The 21,625-nt window shown below is 44.0% G+C and overlaps 1 protein-coding gene across 1 annotated transcript in view; it reads left to right on the forward strand.

The window, feature by feature from the left end:
• ADCY1 (adenylate cyclase 1) overlaps positions 1-21,625 on the forward strand; it is a 229,307-nt gene that overhangs the window by 144,502 nt on the left and 63,180 nt on the right. The window contains exons 6-7 of the mRNA XM_034761297.1: positions 10,712-10,870; positions 12,704-12,845. Of these exons, the coding sequence (XP_034617188.1) occupies positions 10,712-10,870; positions 12,704-12,845 (301 nt within the window). The remainder of the gene's footprint in view (positions 1-10,711; positions 10,871-12,703; positions 12,846-21,625) is intronic.

Here is a 21,625-nt window from a genome sequence, read left to right on the forward strand (position 1 = left end):
AGGGCTGTCCTCATCTGGGGGGGGCTGTCAGGGGGCAGGGGTGGGGAGAGGGATTGGAGCAGTCAGGGGACAGGGAGCAGAGGGGTTTAGATGGGTCGGGAGTTCTGGGGGGAGCTGTCAGGGGGTGGGGAGTGGTTGGATGGGGCGTGGGAGTCCCAGGGGTCTGTCTGGGGGTGGGGTGTGGATAAGGGTTGAGGCAATCAGGGTACAGATAGGGGGTAGGGTCCTAAGGTGCCAGTTAGGATGGGGGGAGGGTCTCAGGAGGGGACAGTCAGGGGACAAGAGGCAGGGAGGCTTAGGTAGGGGGTGGAGTCCTGGGGGGAAGTTAGGGGCAGGGGTCCCAGGAGGGGGCAGTCAGGGGACAAGGAATGGGCGGAGGGTTGAGGGTTCTGAGTGGGGCGGGAAGTGGGAGGGGCGGGGGCGGGGCTACGGCAGGACAGGGGCGGGGCTCCTCCCGTCCTCTTTTTTGCTTGCTGAAATATGGTAACCCTACATTACACAATGAAATGAAAAATCATCTGTTTGAGCTGTTTGATATTCACCTGGTGGATCTTCTGAAAGGGTTTAACGATTAGGTAATCGCAATAGACATTTCCAATTTACAGGAACACTAGGAGTAAAGCTTTCTTTGGGATGGACAAAAAAGTCCTCAGTGTATAGAGTTAGCCCCTGATCCTCCAAACACTTACACACTTACACATGTGAGTAGTTCTATTTGTGCAATGTTATGTATGTGCACAAGTGCTTGCAGTAACAGGGTCTTAGACTGCAAACTCTTTAGGGCAGGGACTGTCTTCTACTACATTTTTGTATAGTCCCTAGGCTCAATATGGTACGTGCTCTCTAACATGTCCATGCAGATGCTCCTTTTCTAAATGCCCTAAATATGGCCCTGCATTTAGGTTCCATTTGATGGTGCTTCTCCTTGTTACCAGTAAAGTGATCCAAGAGGTGCTGGGAGATTCTCTAAGAAATATATTGAAAATTTCCTATCATTGCCCCAACTTCTTTCTTCCTCAGAGTAATCTCTTCAAATGCGCAATCCAAGTCAGACTATGGTCAGTGTGTGAGGCATCTCTTTCATAGAAGAGATTGCTTAGGCTACAATCCTATCCTTGTTCTGCATGCTGAATTCCTACATAGCCCTAGGGTAATGGAAACATTCACCACTGTGCAGGGATACAGCACAAGGCGTATGCCCCATTTAAGTCTTAAGTGAGACTTGAGGTGGAGTTAATTGTTACATAGAACTTGTTGGCCCACAGCATGGGTGTGAATTCTGCCCATAAATCTCTTTTTATTAGATTCATTAGTGACATAGTTAAACATGCCCATATTCTTTAGCTTCTCATCAGTATGTGGCAGGTGTCATCATCTCACTTTTTAATAGTATTTAAGCCAGGGATTCTTTCGCTTCATCTTATTTAAATTGCTTGTCACACCTTGACGGTTTCAGTCATCAGTATTATTTATGATGGTATTTTACTTTCAAAAATCGTATATTTATTATGTAACTGCCAGGGTATATTTATTATGTAACTCAAGTTTTCCAGGCTGCTGGCTACTCCCCAGTAGAGTGGGTGGAAGTGGGAGCCTCAGCTTTAAAGGTGGGAGATGTATGAGTCTTTAAACAGAAAATAATAACTTGCATCTTTCATTCCAAAGGATCCAAAAGTATTTCAAAAACTGATATACTAATTACATATAAAGAATTCCTTTGCTCAGGATGGAAATACAGCCTCTTCAGGGATGTAATGTGGGAATTATTTAATCATACTCAGTAGTGCCACAGGGCAGGAAATGAAGTGTAATGTATCCAATTGAAAATGAAGACAGAATATGGGTAAGGAGGAGATAAATATTACAGTTGGAATGTGGCCAGAACACTGGGGTTAACATTCATAAGCTTGTGAAAAGTGCTAGGAGATCTTTAATCACTATCCTTGGGTATACCTCTCCTCAGCTAGATGGCACATATCACACTACAGTCTCACGTTGGGGCGCAGGTTCAGTACAGAGGGAAGCATGCCATAGCTGAATCACTAATAGCACTTCCAGCAGCACTTAGGTGTTCCCATCCAAATATTCACCTGGTCCAGTTCTGTTTAACTGTGGGAGCTAACAGGATAAGGTAAGGTTCTTCCCTGCATTTGGGGCAAGAATAGATGGGAATGTGAAGGAAAGTGGCTTTAAGCCACTTTATCCCACTATATATTCTGAGTCAGCAAAGAGCCTGTTTTTCCCTGGGGTAAATTAGAGCAGACCTGAAGCTGCTTTTTCTTATGTTTAAGTCTGCGAATCTTTCAGGGAGGTCCTGGAAGTCATGGATTCTGGGACCTCCGTGACTTCTGCAGCCGCCCCAGCCTTTGCTCCGGCGGCCCCAGGCAACTGGTCCCGGGCACTGCCCTGGAGCAGCGGTCCAGGAGCAGTTGTGGTGCTCCAGGCCACCCTCGGCCCAGAGGAGCAGCGATGGTGGCGGGGCAATGGACTGCCCCTCCCAACAGGAGCAGCAGCGGCACCAGAGCCCCGAACTGCCCTCCACCCCCAGGAGCAGCAGCGTCCGCTGGAGCACCATTCCCCCCCCCACCCCCTCAGCAGGTAAGATTTAGTTAGGGGTATTTTTAGTAAAAGTCAGGTCACTGGCCATAACTTTTTGGTTATTGCCCATGACCTGTCCATGACTTTTACTAAAAATACCCGTGTCTAAATTGTAGCCTTACTTATGTTCTGCTTCTCATGGCATCCTATGGACTCGGACAAGCAGAAAATGGCTATTACAGACATACTCCATTTTCACTCCTGGCCTGCCTTTACCCTTTTTCTCCCTAAGCAGATATATCCCTAAGCTAGAGCCTGAGAGTTTGGTTAGCGAACAGCCGTTACAACAGCTCTAAGTCAGCTGAGGAGCATTCTCAGAAGGCTGTTGCCTGCAATACAGAATTAGGTGTGACTTTGACATGGATCATAGAAGTGTCTGTGTTGTTCAGTTCATGAGTGTGGCAACATTTCAGCCCATATTTTACCCAGACTACTTTATCAATTCCTACTGTTGAGGATGTGTAATAGATTGTTAAGTCTTATAAACACTTGGTATCAGGTAAATTGATTTTAGTGGGAACTGCTGACTGCCCGGTACTTTTGAAAATCAGGCAATTTATTTAGGTGTCTGAACATGGATTTAGGAGCCTAACATTTGCCTTCTATTTTTTTTTTTTAAATCTTGGCATTGGGATTTAGGGATCCAATTAAGATGTTTGCCTTTCAAAGACTGGCCCACAGTATACACTGTGTAGCTATACAAATGGCACTCAGTTGTTATGTATTCTGTACTCTCCAGTGAAACACCCATATTAAACAACAGAAGAATATGATAGTGTGTGGTCCTCCCAGACATGGCATCTGTCATAGCAGTTAATACATTTATTCAAAAATATCCAGATAATCTGGAGGCAATTCATAGTAAGACAGTCTTTGTCATTAGAATCCAAGAGCTAACTGATTCCTGATGGTTCTTAAATGGAACTACCATCCTAAAAGTATCTAGGAAAACTTCAAGGGACATACTCTGTTCCTAATATTTAAGGACCACCAGCTGGGAATTCTTTAGACTTAGAAAGCAAAGTTCATACACTTAAATAGCTAGAAAAGCTCGTCTTTGGCTTTACCAGGAAATATCTACTTGTATGCAGACACTTTTGGACTTACATGGTAAATGAAGGTGGGGACCGAATGACTTGTGGGAAATGGGATAAAAAGCATTTTCTTATTTCAGTGCTGTCAGGTCAAACTCAGTCACTACTGATCTATTCTGAAATGCATTTCCATCTGATAACTGTTCAGCTTCTTTAAAATGAGTTTGATAGTTTGTAAGAGCTATGTGAAATAATTGTAGCTAAGTCCATAATTTCTTAAAATTAAAGGAGCAGCAGAGGCTGGGCAGGTAGAGTGGATTTCATCTACCCATAGGCCATTTACACGGATCCACAATATACTAGGATTATGAGGGTAGAGTGAATTTCAGCCTCAGTTTGTTTCTGGGTCCAGTTTAGAAAGCAAAAAACTGAATCATTAGCTACAGAAATAATCTCTGGGGAGGTCTTCACTACGGGGGGGGGGGGTCGATTTAAGATACGCAAATTCAGCTATGCGAATAGCATAGCTGAATTCGACGTATCGGAGCCGACTTACCCCGCTGTGAGGACGGCGGCAAAATGACCTCCGCGGCTCCCCGTCGACGGCGCTTACTCCCACCTCCGCTGGTGGAGTAAGAGCGTCGATTCGGGGATCGATTGTCGCGTCCCGACGAGACGCGATAATTCGATCCCCGAGAGATCGATTTCTACGATCGATTTCTACGCCGATTCAGGTGGGTAGTGTAGACCTAGCCTATGGAATGAATAATTTGACAAACTTCAATTTCTTTTCTAGTAATATGGTTGTCCTTGAATAGCTGGTGACTTTCAGAAATTTATTCATAATTTGAAATTATTTACTGAATACTTTTGGCAAATAGTTCTTGGCCTGTGGATTGTTAATGAGCAGATTGTAGTGAATTTCTAATATTCACATAGAACAATTTTTATTCGATTTTTGATTATACAGAAATGTCACAACATTAGGAGGACACGCTGAAATTTTGTGTCTGAAACTTGCTCACCAATGTATTCATTAATAGTTGCTTAATATTCCCCGTTTTTCATATGTTTGCTAGAAAATTCATGGAAACTAATTGCAAAAGAGGTACAAACACACCCAAAGCAAATTGGGAATTTTAAAATTTGAACAAATATACATGAACAGTGTTTTTAATTTTTCTGCTTGGCTTTAATAATGATACAAATATTATTGACACATTTTGGAGCCCCTGGGAAGAGGGTAGAAATACATTTGCAATTTAGATTTTGTATTAATTGAACAAAGCACAAAATGCCTTCAGATTCTACTTCATGATCCATGAATATATTGCAAAGCTCGCTTTCCTTAACATGTAATAATCAGTAATATAGTATTTACTCTATCTTTTGAGATCTCTAACTAGAACTTTGAAGACAAATTTTGTTACAATTTCCCAGTTTTTAAAAGCATATTTCCTTAAAAGATGAGTTTTTGTTTTCCTTTGAGGACATTTAGAACAGAGGAAAGAATAGTTTCAAGGTCTTGATGGATTGTGCCTCTTTTCCCTTTTTGGGAATATTTCCTTCCCCTTCCCTTTACATTTAATGTGAGTTCCAACATACTTTTTTTGTAATATGAAAGATTTTTTAGTATTTTGTGAATACAAAATAATTTATGCACAGGTACTTCCAGGTGCTTGACTCCAGTTAATACACAGCTACTATGTTATGTGATAGACTATATAAAGGCTAGTAAGGTCCTAATCTTGAAACGCTCATGAATGTACTTACATTTACCCATGTGAATCGTCTCGCTGGCATCAGTGGGACTGCTCATATGAGTATAAAGGTAAGCACATGCATACGTGTGTGTAGGATTGTGACCTTAGTTTGAATGTTCAAAATGATCAGTTTGAATTAATTAAGCACAAAAATGAAAGGTGTTTTTAAAATAAAAACACTAAACCCACAACACTATAACAGAAGAGCAAGAGCTGAATTATTTTTCAAACATTTAGACATTGTAAGAATGTGCAAACATTTGTGGTTACCTCTCTCCTTGTTGTTTTTTTTTAATTAAAAAAGTGTGTGTTTCTCTTTTTAACTCTTACCTAATTCAAATATATCTTAAACTGATTATCTTCAAATTTCCAATGAAAATTCATCTCCGATTTAAGAAATTATAACCCAAATGGTATAATTTTGAGAAAGTAATGACAGTTTAGAATTAGGGGGTTAGAATGGAAAGGATTTTTCAACTTTAACTTTTGCAAAGCTGCCCTGACACTGTAACATAAGAACAAATGTTAAAAATTATTTTTCAAAGCATCTTGGCGTGTCAAAAGTGAGCAAACGTGTGTGTTTACTCTGCTAAATGATAAACCAGAGTCTTTTTAGTTAATGATGTTAATGTACGTGTGGGCTTAATTCTTCCTTCAGTAACACCAGGCAACACTGAAGTTAATAGGGAAGCACCACTTACCAGGAAGGAGAGTATAGTTCACAGAATAGGACATAAATACAATAATTATTAATACACAACTTCCATCATGAAGAAATTATGGATGCAACACACGAAACATGCCTGACACAAGCCCGCGAAAACAAAGAAATGAAAAATTAACCCAGCTAATAGTACATACTCTCCATTCTTCCACCCACAAGCACATATTTTACAATTACCACTCCTACCATATATCACAGACCATGCACGGCAAACCTAGCTTTGCCCTATTTTTGCCATTTTACGTACACACTTTACTTTTTCCCCAGCACTAACAGTTGTGGAAGTTTGGGGAAATAGGTTATTGTATTGCAAAAAGCTAGTTTGGTAAAAGGCTGCGCATAGATGGGTGGTTAAAGGAGGTAATGGAAGGCTGGTATCCCCGTAGGGGCAGAGTTAAGGTCATAGTGCACAGGTGGGCAAACTACAGCCCGCGGGCCACATCCGGCCCACGGGACCGTCCTGCCTGGCCTCTGAGCTCCCATCCAGGAAGGCTAGCCCCCCGGCCTCTCCCCTGCTGTCCCGTCCCCCTGCAGCAACGCTGCCGCGTGGGGAGCACAGCTGCCTCTGCCTGGGCGACAGGGCTGTGAGCTTCTGCATCTCTGAGCAACATGGTAAGGGGGCAAGTTAGGGGACAGGGAGCAGAGGGAGGTTGGATGGGGTGGAGGTTCTGGGGGGGGCAGTCAGGGAATGGGGAACGGGCAGGGTTGGATAGGCGTGGGAGTCCCAAGGGGCCTGTCAGCGGGCAGGGGTGTGGATAGGCGTCAGGGGACAGGAAGCAGGGGGAGTTGAATGAGGGTGGGGTCCCGGGGGGGCGGTTGGGAGTGGTCAGGGGACAAGGAGCTGGGGGTGGTAGTGGCTGGATGGGTCGGGAGTTCTGAGGGGGGGTAGTCAGAGGGTGGGAAGTGAGAGGGGGTGGATGGGGGCAAGGGACAGGCTGTTTGGGGAGGCACAGCCTTCCCTACCCGGCCCTCTGTACAGTTTTGCAACTCCAATGTGGCCCTCAGGCCAAAAAGTTGCCCACCCCTGTCGTAGTGCATGGTCTGTGGTGTATTCTTGGTATGGTAATGGTAAGGTGTGTGCTTGTGAGTGGGGGTGAAGGGTATGTACTGTTAGGTGGGTTAATTTTCCATTTCCTTGATTTTGTGGGTTAGTGTCAGGTAGGTTGTGTGTGTTGCATCCTAACTGCTTCACAACAGTTTTTTGTGTATTAATTTCATAGGGTGTTAATACTTAACTGGGTTGGGTATTGGATGGGGGTGGACCTATGGGGGCGGAGGGTAGAAATGCAACAAGAGAGTATTTCATCCCTTGGCAGTTGCATGTTAGCCCTTCCCTGCTGTAGGAAAAAATCTTATAGAAGAATGTAGCTCCTCCCAGAGAAGCTTTTATGAACTGGCCCTCCCCCAACCCCCAATCAATCAAACTTAAACACTTGGCATCACCGCCATCTACCAATCAGACTTATGTACTCCTGGCCCCCATCAGGTTTGTGTGCTCAGCGCATAAACTTTTTGAGTATAGTGTGAATAAATGCTAACAATTACATAAGAGTCAGCATTTTTCAAAAACAAACTCCCTCTTGCATCAGTCGTCTTCAGGGTCTGCCTCTCTGCCAAGTAATGTGGAAAAAGACAACGTTTTCAAAGAGATGTCAGTCAACAATGAAAAGTTGCTGCAGGGAAATTTTAGCCACAGCCCAAATTCAAAAGTTTTTGATTAAAAATGTATGAAGCAAACCGAAATTAAAACCTACATGGAAAATTCAAACAGCATAAAATTAATCCTGTGTGAAATTCACCCCAGCTGGCCACCTACTTCTAGAGAGAGACAGGAATTTATGCCCCATTTTAGAATGCAATCCTAACTGTGGAGATAGCTCCTAAGCACATGTGTAAGATTTTGCAGTTTCCGTGCAATAGATTGTTTCAGTTGTTAGAAATAAAAAGTCCTCTTAATGCCACCTGAGTGAGATGACTTTAACACTGAATTTAACAGCTAATTACAGTTCCTGCGTGTATAAAATGTAAATCTCTTCAGGCTAGATTGAGCCTTCAGGCTCAGCCCTGCATACGGGGCAGTGGATAGCTTTGCTACTACAGGAGGAAAGATATTACGGCTCAGTCACAATTCCTCCCCTGCTACCTTCCTATGCTGAGCAATCGTGTTACTTCACCCTTTGTTAGGTTACTTACCACCACCCCCCGTGTCTTGCCAGCTGAGCTGCCTGAGGCATGGAGGGTGGAGCCAAGACTTTGCCCCATCCCTGATATTCCCCACTGGCATCTCCTCATGCCCATTAGCTCACAGAGGTAAGGTGAGGGGAAAGTCTTATGTGCACAGCCTTGCTCCCTGAGCCTCAGTCAGAGAATCTAGTGTCTAGCTGTCAGGGGGACCCTACTTCCCCGGGTGGTCTCATAGGAGTAGAGAAAATCTAGCCCCATGTTTTTCTGAATAGCTAACTCAACTACATGCAGGAGCACATGGATCAGGACTGGAATATCATGTTTGTGTGACTTGGGGGGGGGGAGGAGGGCAGATCTTTCCCGCTTACTGATTCTGAAATCTTGAGAGCAGTAAGCAAATTAATACAAGAAAATGACTACTGGTGTGTTTAAATATGCATCATTGTAGAGGAGGAAATTAAACAATCAGAGATGCTTCAAAAAATTATTTTTACCTCAGTAAGTTTTAAATCAATGAAATGAAGTGGAGTTGTTCATCAAATAAAACTAAAGTAAAACTAAAAGATAAAATGCCAAGCAAATGCATTACTACAGAATAAGGAAATAAATCAGAGAAGATAAACATTTTTATTGATGTTTATTGTTTAGGACTTTCTCTGATGCACAAAGAGAAAACAGTGGATGGAATTCACCTTAGTACAGAGGATTAGCACCATCTCCTCCATATCACATTATTATCATTGCTATAAATCTGTATTACAGTCACACCTAGAGGCCAACCACTGTGCCATTTACAGACAAAGGCTGGGAAATGTTATCTCCATTTGGCAGACTGGGAACTGAGAGAAAGAGAGATTAAGTGACTTGCCCAAGGTCACACAGGAAGTCTAGGGTGGAGCTAGGAATTGACACCAGAGCTCTTCAATCCCGGTTTAGTGCTCTACCCACAAGACCAACCTTCCCCTCAGTGCCTTGTATGAATGCTTATGGTGAAATCCCTTTACCCATATAAATCCCATGGTCTTTATGTGAGACGAATTACCAGGCAAAATTCTCCAGCCTCTAACACAAAAAAAGGCTGTATAAATAGAATATATGCTTTCTATGAAATGAAGGAACTCTAAAAGTAATATTGTCCATTTTAATATTCAGTTGAAAGCAATCCCTTGTAATACTGTATTTAAATATGTTTACTTGGATGCATGTCAGGTTAAAATTACACTTAATAAGATAGTTTCAATTTTCTTTTGATTCCACCATCAGTTTGCTGTCAGCTGTCATAGCTGCCTAAAGTAAATATGCATTAGGAAACAGGAAAATTTATGACAGAAAAAACTGTGGGTAAATAAGTGGAGACAGAAGATAAACAAGCAAGTGCTGTAGTTTGGCTGTCACTGGATCAGTTGAGTTACAAGTAGAGTGTATTTTGTTTATCTTGATAGGAGATCTAAGCTTCACAAGGAATTTAATAGCAAATACTGAGAAGGTGGCAACTATAACTTCATAGTACAGTTTGCAAAATTTGAATCTCGGACCACGTTCACAAAAAGGTTTGCTAAGAGGAACAGACTTTTCAAATGAACTTTAACCCAGTTTCAGATGACCCTGGCACAATATAAATTGAAGCCATGTATAACATCTGCTTTAACCCTGAATTTTTTTCTGGATGAAATTAGGTGAAACATAATCTTTGACTGAATTTTGCTTTGAGTGTTTGGATTCATTCAAACCTGAAAAATCAAATCAAAACTTCATTTGGTGCTGAAAGTTAGGAATTAAAACACTCACTCCTTGTAAGAAACAAAACATTCTATTATTATTATGGTTTAGATCTTGGGTAAACTTGCCATTACCCCAAGAGACCAGAAAGAGAAGTTTTTATAGGAGCAAAAGTGAAAGGAAATAAAACAGACCAATAAGAGAAAATAAATCAGCTTTACAAGTGTGCTATAGACAGTGACATGGGGGGTCCTGACGATGGAAAATCCACCTCTGGGGAACATTGTGGTGGCAGCAACTTTTCTACTGCTGGGATCATTTCTCTTACACTGATAACAGAACAGGGAACTGCCCATTTAGCACAGAGCTGTTTGGATTTGTATTTTGCAACTAGCATGAAGTAGCCAGATTCTAGGCGAAAATCCACTATTGGATACTGAGATTTGATTCGCTGGGGGCTGGGATGAGATCACCAAATCTATTTCATTAATGATATGAATCAAGGTTTGAACTTTTCCAAAAGCTTGGGAAGGCAAGAACCTTAACTGGCTATGTCACCTGTCTGAAATTTTTAAAGATCATTTCTCTGCAGTTGGCAATGTGTAGAAACGATGAGTCTTGGGAGAAAGAGACAGGAAGGTGATGGAAAGAAATGTTCTTCTCTAAAGATCTGATACCATCTATTGCAGGTCTGTAGCAGAAGCCACTGAAGTGGATCTCAACATGAGAGTTGGACTACACACAGGCAGGGTGCTTTGTGGGGTCCTAGGTCTCCGCAAATGGCAATATGATGTCTGGTCAAATGATGTGACTCTAGCAAATGTAATGGAAACTGGAGGATTGCCTGGGTAAGTCTCAGAAAAAACTACAGCCCTGATTGAGAGCATCAATTATTTCTCTCTTTAACTGAAAGTATTTTGCAAAGCCGATTACTATAATAATTGATACAGAAGGGTATTTCAGATTAAGAACTCTCATAGGCTGTATTACCTGCTGTTCAAACATCTCCTAAGGAACACTAGGGTTGAGTGACCTGTAGATTTCTGTTAGTAATGGTTCAGAGAAGTAAATGTGAACAACATTCTGTTAAATTGTAAATGTCCTTTGAATAAGCTTTTCACTAGAAACTGCCAAATATGAAGGGTAGGAATGAGGCAATGATAAAATTTTAGTCAAGAAAGAGCTAAATACTCCTCTCAGTAAAATGGAGTTACCTCAGTGTAATGGAGGGGAGGGTTTCCCCCTTCTCTGCCTCCAAATAGGTGGCTTAGTATTACCATTACAAAGTCAGATTTTCAAAGTTAGTCATGCCCAATGCCATGCAAACATTAGCTTGTGCTTAAAATATGTATCCAAATACTAGGCGTATGTGTGCAAATCATGTATTTGCATGTGCTCTTGGAGAACTAGTAATTTAACTGGGTATGGGCCCAACCAGGTACTGAAATTTCAAGGATGCATTGAACTTTCTTGAGTACAAGTTAAGTGCATGCAAGTATGTTAGAACACGACCCCCTGTATCAACTGGAGATTTGTTGGATTTTTACAAAACAATTTGTGTTCTGCTGAACAGGGAGAAGTGGGGCCTGCTAATTCTTGTGGGTAAGATGGGAAATTTCCTACTTGGCTGACATTTGTTTACTATAGATAATTTTGGTAGTTTAGTTTAGTTTGCTTTGGAAACTCTTATCTTAAGGCATCACAGTAAAAAGAATTTGAAAAGATATTTAAGAGAAGTAATACCTTTACAGTTAATTTCTATGAAAGTGTTTCATGTGTAAAGGGTGGCATAGAAGAAAGTATAAAAACCATTACAGGAAAAATAGACCAATGGGGAGAAACCTAGTTGGCATTGTTGGGAGAACAGAATGGGTGGGAGCAGCTAATAAAATAGGTTGGCTAAATTGAGACCATCAGGGTTTGTCTACATGGGGACATTCAGGAAAATTAATCCAAATTAACCAACTGTGTGTATGTAAAGTGGATTAAACTTCATTAAACCCCTGTGTGGACCCTCTTATTCGAAATTAAAGTGACTGTAATTCAGTGTAACTTTTCACTTCCAAAGTGAATTAAACTAAACTGAATTAAGGGCACTTTAATGCTGATTTAGAGTGTCCACCCAGAGTCCTAATGTGGTTTAACTAATCCACTTTGAAAGTTAATTGAGGTTCAGTTTCCCGATTACACCTATGCAGACGAGCCCTCAGAGTTGTAAATGGACGGGAGAGTGAATACAAAAACCTGACCTTTATATAGCAGAAAAAGAACAGCCATTAGTAAGATTTAAAGAGTGGGGTGGCATGCATCAAACAGAGGTCCAGTATCTCCAGCAAGTGCTTTAATAAATACTTATATTTCAAGTACTCTAGCTTTCTAACATGTATGCCTGTATACTTTGTAAAATCAACAAGACTGCAATTTGAGGTGGTACTCTATAGTTACTTACATTTGTTCAAAGCATCTGCTAAATTTAGGAAGTTTATATGCTAAAAACACCTCTGCATTCTAGTTGGTTGCGAGAATTTAGCTGCCCTACAACAAAAGTTCACCTACTGTTTGTGCATGTAATTCACCTTTGTGTTGGCCCTCTGCACAGTGGTGGATTTCACCCAAATGAATAGGTCCTGGCTCATAATGCATCATTGCTTTAAATTGTTTTTTCCTGTCTTTCTCTCTAGGAAAGTTCACATAACAAAGACCACCTTAGAGTGCCTAAACGGTGACTATGAGGTAGAACCAGGGTATGGCCATGAAAGGAACAGTTTCTTGAAGAAGCATAATATTGAAACATTTTTTATTGTGCCATCCCATCGGAGGAAGGTAGGCTTCACTAATTCTAGCTTGTTCCATGGTGTAATTTCATAGTTTAACAAGTATATTGTGAAACCACCCTTAAAAACAGAGGCAATATCTATATATATTAACTATTGAGAGAGACAAGGTAGGTGAGGCAATACCTTTTATCAGACCAACTTCCGTTGGTGGAAGGAACAAGCTTGTGAGAGTCACAGAGCAATTCTTCAGCTCTGTGAAGCCCAAAAGCTTGTCCCTTCCACCAACGGAAGTTGGTCCAATAAAAAGTATTACTTCACCTATCTTGTGTCTCTCATATCCTGGGACCAACACAGCTACAACTCTGCAAGTAATGTCTTAATTATTAACAGTTCATCAAACCGTCCGTGAAAATAGGATCTTTTATTTTGGAGGGAGGGGGACATCATACATGATTAGTTCTGAAAATTGATCATTCTCTGAAAAATAATCTACTTTTAAGTATGAACTGTCAGAAAAGCAGATGGTTCATTCAAACCCTGCAACTGTACTGTCAAATAGTATGTGATAAAATATCACCCCCAGTGACTGAAGTTCATTCTTCTCTCCCTCTTTTCTTTTATATAAGCATTTCTGAACATCAAACCTTCCATCTTTGTACTTTTTTGTTTGTTTGTTTTTGTTTTTTGTTCTCCCCTCTCCCATGTCCACATTTGGACATGTTTACATTCCCAATCATGCTCCCCTAACCCTTTCTACAATAATGTGTGATACTAGTGGCCCATTTACTAGGCCTGAAGGAGTCCCCAGGGGATAGAAGCAGCAAAAATAGTGATTACAGTCATGTCTTGCCTGCAGCAGAAAAGTAAGTGAAATGAACTCACCCGTAATTGACCTAACATACCATGGGAGTTTGAAAAAGTTGCCATGTGAGCTCTACAGCACAGGCCTAGTTATCTAGGTCAGGGGAAGAAGCTAGAGTTAGCCAGCCCGGTTTTGAGTCCATATACCACTGCATCAATGTTTGCTAATCATTCAAGCGCCTTAGAGCAAATCTTAAAAGAGTAGCACAGCAAATACTCAATACTCTGCCCAGTGTGTTCATTCTCCTCCTCCTGATGAGCTGAGCTGCTCCTGAGGCCTCAGATTCGTTGCCCCTGTTCATTCATCCACTTCAGCCACACAGTCCCCACATGCCCTCAGTATCCCCCCTCCAATCCACAGCCTTCCCAAAGCTCTGCTCCCCCTATCCCTGTTCCCCTCCTCTGCCCCCTGCCAGATCTATTGAGATGTGGTGGGGGGTGAAGAATAGGCTTGTGTGCAAAGAAGAGGCACTTGTGCTTTCCTGACCCTTCTCTAATACTGTAGAGAATCTGTGGCCCATTTGACAGCTAGGGCCTCTTTCTCTATAGTCAAGTAACGGGTCTCTCCAGGGAACAGTTTTCACCTCAGGTATAATATGGGATGTTCCTCTCTGGTGTCTCCTTGATCCCTACCTCCGATGCGTCCGTCTGCAGGAAGAAGAGTTTCTGAAAGTTGGGATGGACCAAGATCGGCTCCCGGTCAGCCGTTCCTTTAATGCCTGAAAGGCTGCCTCACACTCCCAAGACCACTGAACTCTGGGATTGTGATTTCTTCATTAAGTCAGTCAGGGGGACCGCCAGATTCACAAAATCTGGTACAAAACACTGGCAATATCTGGCTAGGCCAAGGAATTGCTGAACCTGTCTCTGTCGTCGGCATGGGCCAGTTCTGCAGCGCTTGTACCTTCCCAACTAAGGGTTGCAGCTCTCTGCCCCCAACAGTATAACCTAGGTATGTTACTTAGTTCTGCCCAAGGTGGCATTTCGTTGGATTCATGAGTCCAGCCTCCCTGAGCGCATGTATGAATTTAGAGAGGTGTTGAAGGTGGTCTTCCCAGCTGGTGCTATATATGATGATGTCATTGATATAAGCAGTGATGTACTGCCCATGTGGTTGTAATACCCAATTCACGAGTCGCTGGAAGGTGGCCACTGCCCCATGTAGCCCAAATGGCATGGTTATAAATGGATATGGGCCAAAGGGGGTTGGGAAGACCATTTTTGAGCGTGAGTTTGGGGTCAGAAGGATTTGCCAATACCCTTTGGTGAGATCCAAAGTAACCTCTCGAGGAGTTCGTTGACCCGCAGTATCAGGTAGACATTGAATCAGGATATTCTGTTCACCTTTCTAAAGTCAACACAAAACCAGATGGACCCGTCTGGTTTCAGGACTCAGACTATTGGGCTTTGCCACTCGCTATGAAATCTATATCCATCAAATCTATATCCAGCATGACCTCCAGTTCTTTCTGGGCGGCCCCCCACATCTTCTTGGGCAGAGGTCGGTGGAGGTTGCGTACCTTTTGTCCTGGTATGGTGACAATATGAGCCGACAAGACCGCTGGGTAGGACCACAGGAGTCTTTGCAGTTGCTCTCTCTGGGTCTGGACGAGTCCTGTTCCTATCAACATTGGTCCATCTTCAAAGGATTCATCAACCAGGGGTCCTAATTCTGGTTCAGGGGTGTAGGGTGTGATTAGTAAAGCCTCCCTGCTCCTCCAGGACTTCAGCAAATTGACATGATATGTGCATGTCTTGTGGTGCCAGCCTGGCAGCTGGACCTTATAATCGACCAGCCCAGTCTACCACGTGACTTCAAAGGGGCCTTGCCACTTAGCCAATAGTTTGGATTCGGTTGAGGGCAGCAGGATTAGGACCTGGTCTCCTGGTTCAAAGCTCAGCAGTCTGGCTCCCTTGTTACACTGTTGTGCCTGAATCTGCTGCACCTGCCTCAGATTTTCTCTGGCAAAGGTCCCTACCATCTGAAACCTCTCCCGCAGCTATATCACATGATTGACAACCCCCCCTCGCCTGTATCTCTTGACCTTCCCGGCCCTCTTTCAGAAGGTTGAGGAGATCACAGGGTGGTCTTCCATATAAGAGTTTGAAGGGGGAGAACCCCGTTGATGCTTGGGGTACCTCCCATATGGCAAACAACAAGGCTGGGAGTAGTGTATCCGAATGTTGCCAATCCTCTTCCACAAATTTGCGTAGCATGCTCTTTAAGGTCTTGTTAAAACATTCTACCAATCTGTCTGTCTGGGAATGGAATAGAGAAGTTATGAGGGCTCATATATCTAAGAGATGGAAGAGGTCGGCCATCAATCGGAAAGTCACGTTCGTCCCCTGATCTGTTAAGATTTTGTGGGGTATCCTTACCCGTGCAAAGACCTTGATGAGCTCAGCGGCTATCTTAGGGGGCGTGGTAGTCCATGTAATGGGACTGCTTCTCGGTAGTGTGTCACGTAATCCACTATCATGAGGATATACCAGTGGCCAGAGGAACTGTTGTCTAGTGAGCCTACCAAGTCAAGTCCTATTCACTCAAAGGGGACCCTAACCACAGGGTGGGGATGAAGGGCCCTTTCAGCACTCCTTTTGGGTCCATGCATTGGCACTCTGAACATGAGACACAATAATTCTTCATCTCCTGGTGGATATCCAGCCAGAAGAACCACCGTGCCACCCGTTGGAGGGTCTTTTCTCTTCCAAGGTGCCCTGCCCAGAGCACCAAATGGGCGAGGTGTAAAAGACCCTGGCGCAACCTCCGTTGGACCAGCAGCTGGCGAAGCAATTCTCTAGTATGTGGCTCTTCCACCAGGCGATAGAGGTGGTCATGCCATATTTCGAAGCATGGGCCTTTGGGTTTTTTGGGGAGCACCCCTCCCCTCTTGAACTCTAGCGGTAGCCTGCTCCCAGGCATGACTAAGCGTAGGGTCCTCATTGTTCCCAGATAAAGTCGCCATCTTGTTCCAGCTCTGTTCGTGCATCATTGATGGAGGAGTCTGTTGGTGTAGGCGGGAGCACCGAGATCATGGCAGACTTGGAGGGCCCTTCCCCTGGGTTGGCATCCCGATCCCTCACAAGTAGCCCCTTTTTTGTTGGCCCTTCATCTTCTACTGTTGGACGGTACTGAGGGGGCTCTTGCAGTAGTTCTAGGAACCAAGGCCAGGCCAGCCCCTCCCCCAGAATCACTGGATAGGCCAGCCTGGGAATCAAGCCCAACTGAGAGGGCTGTGCTTTGGTGGTATATCTCCAGCATCACCCGGGCAGCAGGATACAAATATAGGTCTCCATGGACACATTGGATGTGGATGGGGGACCCGTCCGGCTCAAGGTCTGGTACCAGGTTGCCTCGGATGAGAGTTTGGCTACAGCCAGAGTCGATCAGTGCTGTTGCAGGAACCCCTTCTATGAGCACTGGGATCTGGAGCTTCTCTGGGCCCCTCTTCCGAGCCCGGGGGCTGGCTACCCAGAGCTGCCCGTAATTGCAGTCCATATAGGGGCCATCATGTCAGAAATGCCCCTCTTGACCACATTCATAACAACGGTCTCGGCCCCTCTGGGTGGCGAGTCTATTATAATTGGGTTGGCTCTGATGAGTGGGCTTTCATCCCACTGTGTAAGGCCTCGAATAGCAGTCGGCTTCAGACTCATGTCAGGGTTCCTGGTCGGGGCTCTCGACAGGAGTTGTAGCCCTCCCAGTGGGGCCGGGAGGGGTTTCCCCTTGGCTGGACGGTCTTTCCCCCTGGGTTCCTCCATCTTATGGGGTTGGGATTCCATAATTTCGGCCACTAAGTAATCCTCCATCAGTCCAACCGCTTCCGTAAGCGTTGCAGGGCAGTCTCTATGCACCATCTCCTTCTCCGTTCTGGAGGATTTGGGTGAGCTGTTCCAAAATCACCACTTCTGCCAGTTGAGCACCAAACCGCTTGTCAGGCTTTAGTCATTGCCAAGTGTAGTCCCGGAGACATTGAGCCACCGCTCGTGGCCTAGCCCCTGCAGGGTACCATTTCTGATTAAAGCACTGGCGGTGTGTCTCGGGGCTGATATCGGTCTGGTCTAGTGTGGACACCTTCACTTTTTCATAGTCACGGCGTCCTGGTGGTCAAGGTTGCAATAGGCCACCTGGGCTGGCCCCGTTAAGTAATGGGCTAGAAAGGTGTCCCAGTGTCCCTAATAACGCCGCTACTTGTTGGACTAGCCTTTGCTGTTGGACTTGCTGCTGGATGGCCAACTCCTGCACCATCTCCTGTTAATGGCTAGTAACCTGTTGCAACAGCTTTGCATATTGCTGCTGCTGTGCTACCTGTTTTTGCTAGCTTTCTAGGAGCCATTTCAACACCTTGTCCAATTCCATGCTGGTGTCTACTAATTTCAGGTAACTAGAACGCTAGGGAGGTCAAGGGAAGAAACTGTACCTCCCTTGGATCTACTCTTTTAGGCCTCTCCTCAGGCCTGAGGTGTTGCCCACATTCTCTACCACCTGTGACATGGTTGGGGGGACCCCATCTAGTGCAAAGTGAGTGTGCCTCATCTCCCTTAGGGTGTAGGGGCAGGGTGTGCATAACCTGCCTCTATGTCTCCATAGTCAGAGTCAATATACTCGCCTCTGTTAGCAGGGCAATGAGGCCTAGTGGCCAAAGTCAGTGGATTTGCCCCAGTCCGCAGGGCACCAAGGCCTGGGGACCATCTCTGCACCTGCATATGCCCGTTAGCAGGTCAGTGCAGCACAGTGGCCAGAGTCAATAGGTTTTCCCCTTTAATAGGGCAGTAGGGGCTAGTCAATTGATTAGTCTCTGTTCACAGGGCAATAAGGCCTAGAGGCCAAGGGCCTCAATCAGAGAAGGGGGAAGCCATGCCCAGAAAGGGGGATGGTGGCAGCCCAGGTAGGGGTCCCGGGCCGTCTCTCTCCACTGGACTCCAGCCCAGGGCCCTGGTAGTGGCAGGAGCGCTTGCCACTGAGTCAGTGGGGGTGGTCCAACTGAAACATGCTGATTCAATATTCCGGTTCACTAATTGGGCCACTATCTGATTCCCCGGGCTGCTTCCTACCGTGGTTCCTGCTGCTGCGGTCTTGGCATCTCGGCTGTCTCTGGGTTCCCTGGTCTGTGCTGTCCCCGGCGACTCTGGACTCTGTGGGGCCTCTGTGGGTAGCCTGACATCTGCCTGCGTTGTAGCATCTCCAGCTCCCATGAGCTCGGGCTTCGGCTGATCCTTAGCTGGAGCCAGCGTCATGCGCCCTTCCTCTCCGGCAGTCAGCCCCAACTGAGCTGAGCTGCTCCCTTTTATACTGGTGCATTTGGAGCATGCCCAGTAGAGTTGAGGGGATGTGGCTTCCTCAGCCCACAATTTAGGCCTAACCCTTCCCTGTTCAGTGCGGAACCCTTCCCCGTTCAGTGCGGGGCGAGTGTGCCCCGTCACACCACGTCAGACAACTTAGGACACAGACCTCTGTACACCTGACCCTCCTAGTCTATCCTACCAAGTTTTTCTTAGGCACTGGACATTTATATGTATAACCAAGAGTTTTATAAGAGGAAATATGAAAAAAATAAACAAGAGATGTGGAAGAGATATAAGTCCCCACAATTCAGGGCATTAGCCACCCTCTTAGTAAAGGGGGTTTGGAGGAAGCTTTCCTTCAGGGCTGGTTATCTCAGATGGTGGTTGTAGGGGTTATGCACATTCTCTGAAGTATATTGGACACTGTTGAAGAGAGATTACTGAATTAGATGAGGTACTGGTCTGATCCAATATTGCAATTCCTATGTTCCTGTGTTTCCTGAGAGGCCTTTTCTGTAAAGGTTGTTGGTCCAATATAAACTTGCTGTGAAGTTTGTGCCCCTTTACACCAAGGGGCTGGATCTTGCTCCCATAGCTAGAGGGGAGTTCTACTTTTGGCTTCCATAAAAACAGGATTAGGCCCTAAATTAAACAATGTAGAGACACAGGAAGGGGCAGGAGGAGGAATTATTTAGGCTAGAAATGCTGCTTCTTGCTTATAGATTTTTTTCCCTCCATTATTGTAATATAACCTCTAGAGCATTATATCTCCAATTTATTATATTGATGATGATGGTGGTGGTTTGGAAGCAGGAAGTCTTAACTAAAAGAAGTGATCTTTTAGGAGGGACTTAAAGGAGAAGAGCAAGCCAACTTGATGCACAGAGACAAATGGAAAAAGGAGGGAGGAGTTGGCAAAGCAAAATTTATGAGTTGAAACCATTTTAAATATTATGGTAACCAGGTCAACATGCATTTTAATTGCAAGGATGAAGGGCTAATAATAAGTGAGCACACGGTTCTTTATATTTGCAAGGGGTGTGTTGAATAGCAAGAAGCTAATGATTAGCTTGTCATCAGCTGCAAAAAGCAAATGGCACCTTCCCCATTATTGTGTCACTGATTGATTTATGGAAGTGCCAGATGTTGCTGTACAACTTAGCTAATAACATTAGCTCTCTGGTATGCACCAATGGAGTGTCTGTGAAACTGGCAGAAAAACACTTCATGAATTTTACTGGTATCGACTGACTTCTACACTGGACTCACAGATCAATCACTGTGTCACTTTGCAGTTCATTGCAGCATATCAAACCTTTCCATAGTCATTGTATACTTGCATACTGATCACTGGACCATAAAACATTAACTAAAAATGTTTTATATTATCTTTACATTCAACACAAAGCACATAGTATCTCCACCCCTCTTGAATCAACTACTAAATCTCTAGAGACAGATAAATGGAAGACTGTCCCTGAAGCTTGGACAAAATCTGATACATTTAGCTGAGTTCAGATGTCCACTGGTTTAATATTGTATTCCTTCCTCCTGAGCCTCAATAGCTGAAACATGGTCACATTTTTTATTCTTTATGCATCATCTCTGACATTAATATGAACTGACTTTAGCAGGTACGATGCCAAGAGGAATGAAAATCAATGTTATCAGCAACAGATGGCCAAGAATCTGTTCAATTTGAAAGGTAAATAGGAGCAGTTTGGAATATTTTGTTTTAATTAAGAGGAAGATATATTCCCCACTTCCTTCAAAATCTGGTCTGTCGGAATGATCTATCGTCACGATGATTTTGTAAGCCAAGAACGAGAACACCACCACACGAAAGCCCTTTCATGTACCAGTTGCACTTTAAATGAGAACAGATTATAAAATATTCACAACTTTTTAATCTTTTATTTGAGGCCCATTAACATCCAACTCTAGAGGTCTGGTGTGATTATTGACTTAAAATGCACATTAGCAAGTGGAGAGGGACTTATTGGAAGCAGCCGCTGAGTCATTTTTTATTTTATGTTTTGCTTCGTTACAATTATTATTTCCATGGAAGCGTGAGATTACATTATAGAGTTTGGTTAATTATAGTTGTTGTTTTTAATCAGCAAGCATTATAGCCAATACGTTCAAACTTGGTGACCTAACATTAGGCTCCTAAACCCACCTAAATAATTCATCTGATTTTCAATGGTGCTGAACACGGACCTTTCCCACTGAAGTCAAATTAAAATTTTGGCTTAATTATTGAGCTTTCAACTTGAAACACATGGGGACACCCCCAGTTATAAAGATGTTTTTGGCCTTCTGAGGTACTGCTGATGTTACTGTACTTCAGCTCCCTGTAGAAAATTCCAGGCCAGTTCCTAGCAGCAGTGGAGCTCCCTGCAAGAGCTCAGTATGTCTGCACAGCCCCAGCTAAATCTCTGGATCTGATAATTACCCTCATAACTTTCCTGGCTTATACTCTTCCAACTCTAATGTTGTTCTGCATTCAAAATTAAATTTTAGTGTGTGACGAACTTTTGTTTCACCGGACTGCATTCTCTGATTCACTGGTCCTCATAATCACCACAGCCAGTTAGTCAAGACATCATTGCTTCATTTGTACAGCTGAAACATGGATTCCAGCTGGCTCCCAGCTGTATAGTTGGCACATTTGCATCT

The sequence above is a fragment of the Trachemys scripta genome, chromosome 2, assembly GCF_013100865.1.
Source record: "Trachemys scripta elegans isolate TJP31775 chromosome 2, CAS_Tse_1.0, whole genome shotgun sequence".
NCBI classification, from domain to species: Eukaryota; Metazoa; Chordata; order Testudines; family Emydidae; genus Trachemys; species Trachemys scripta.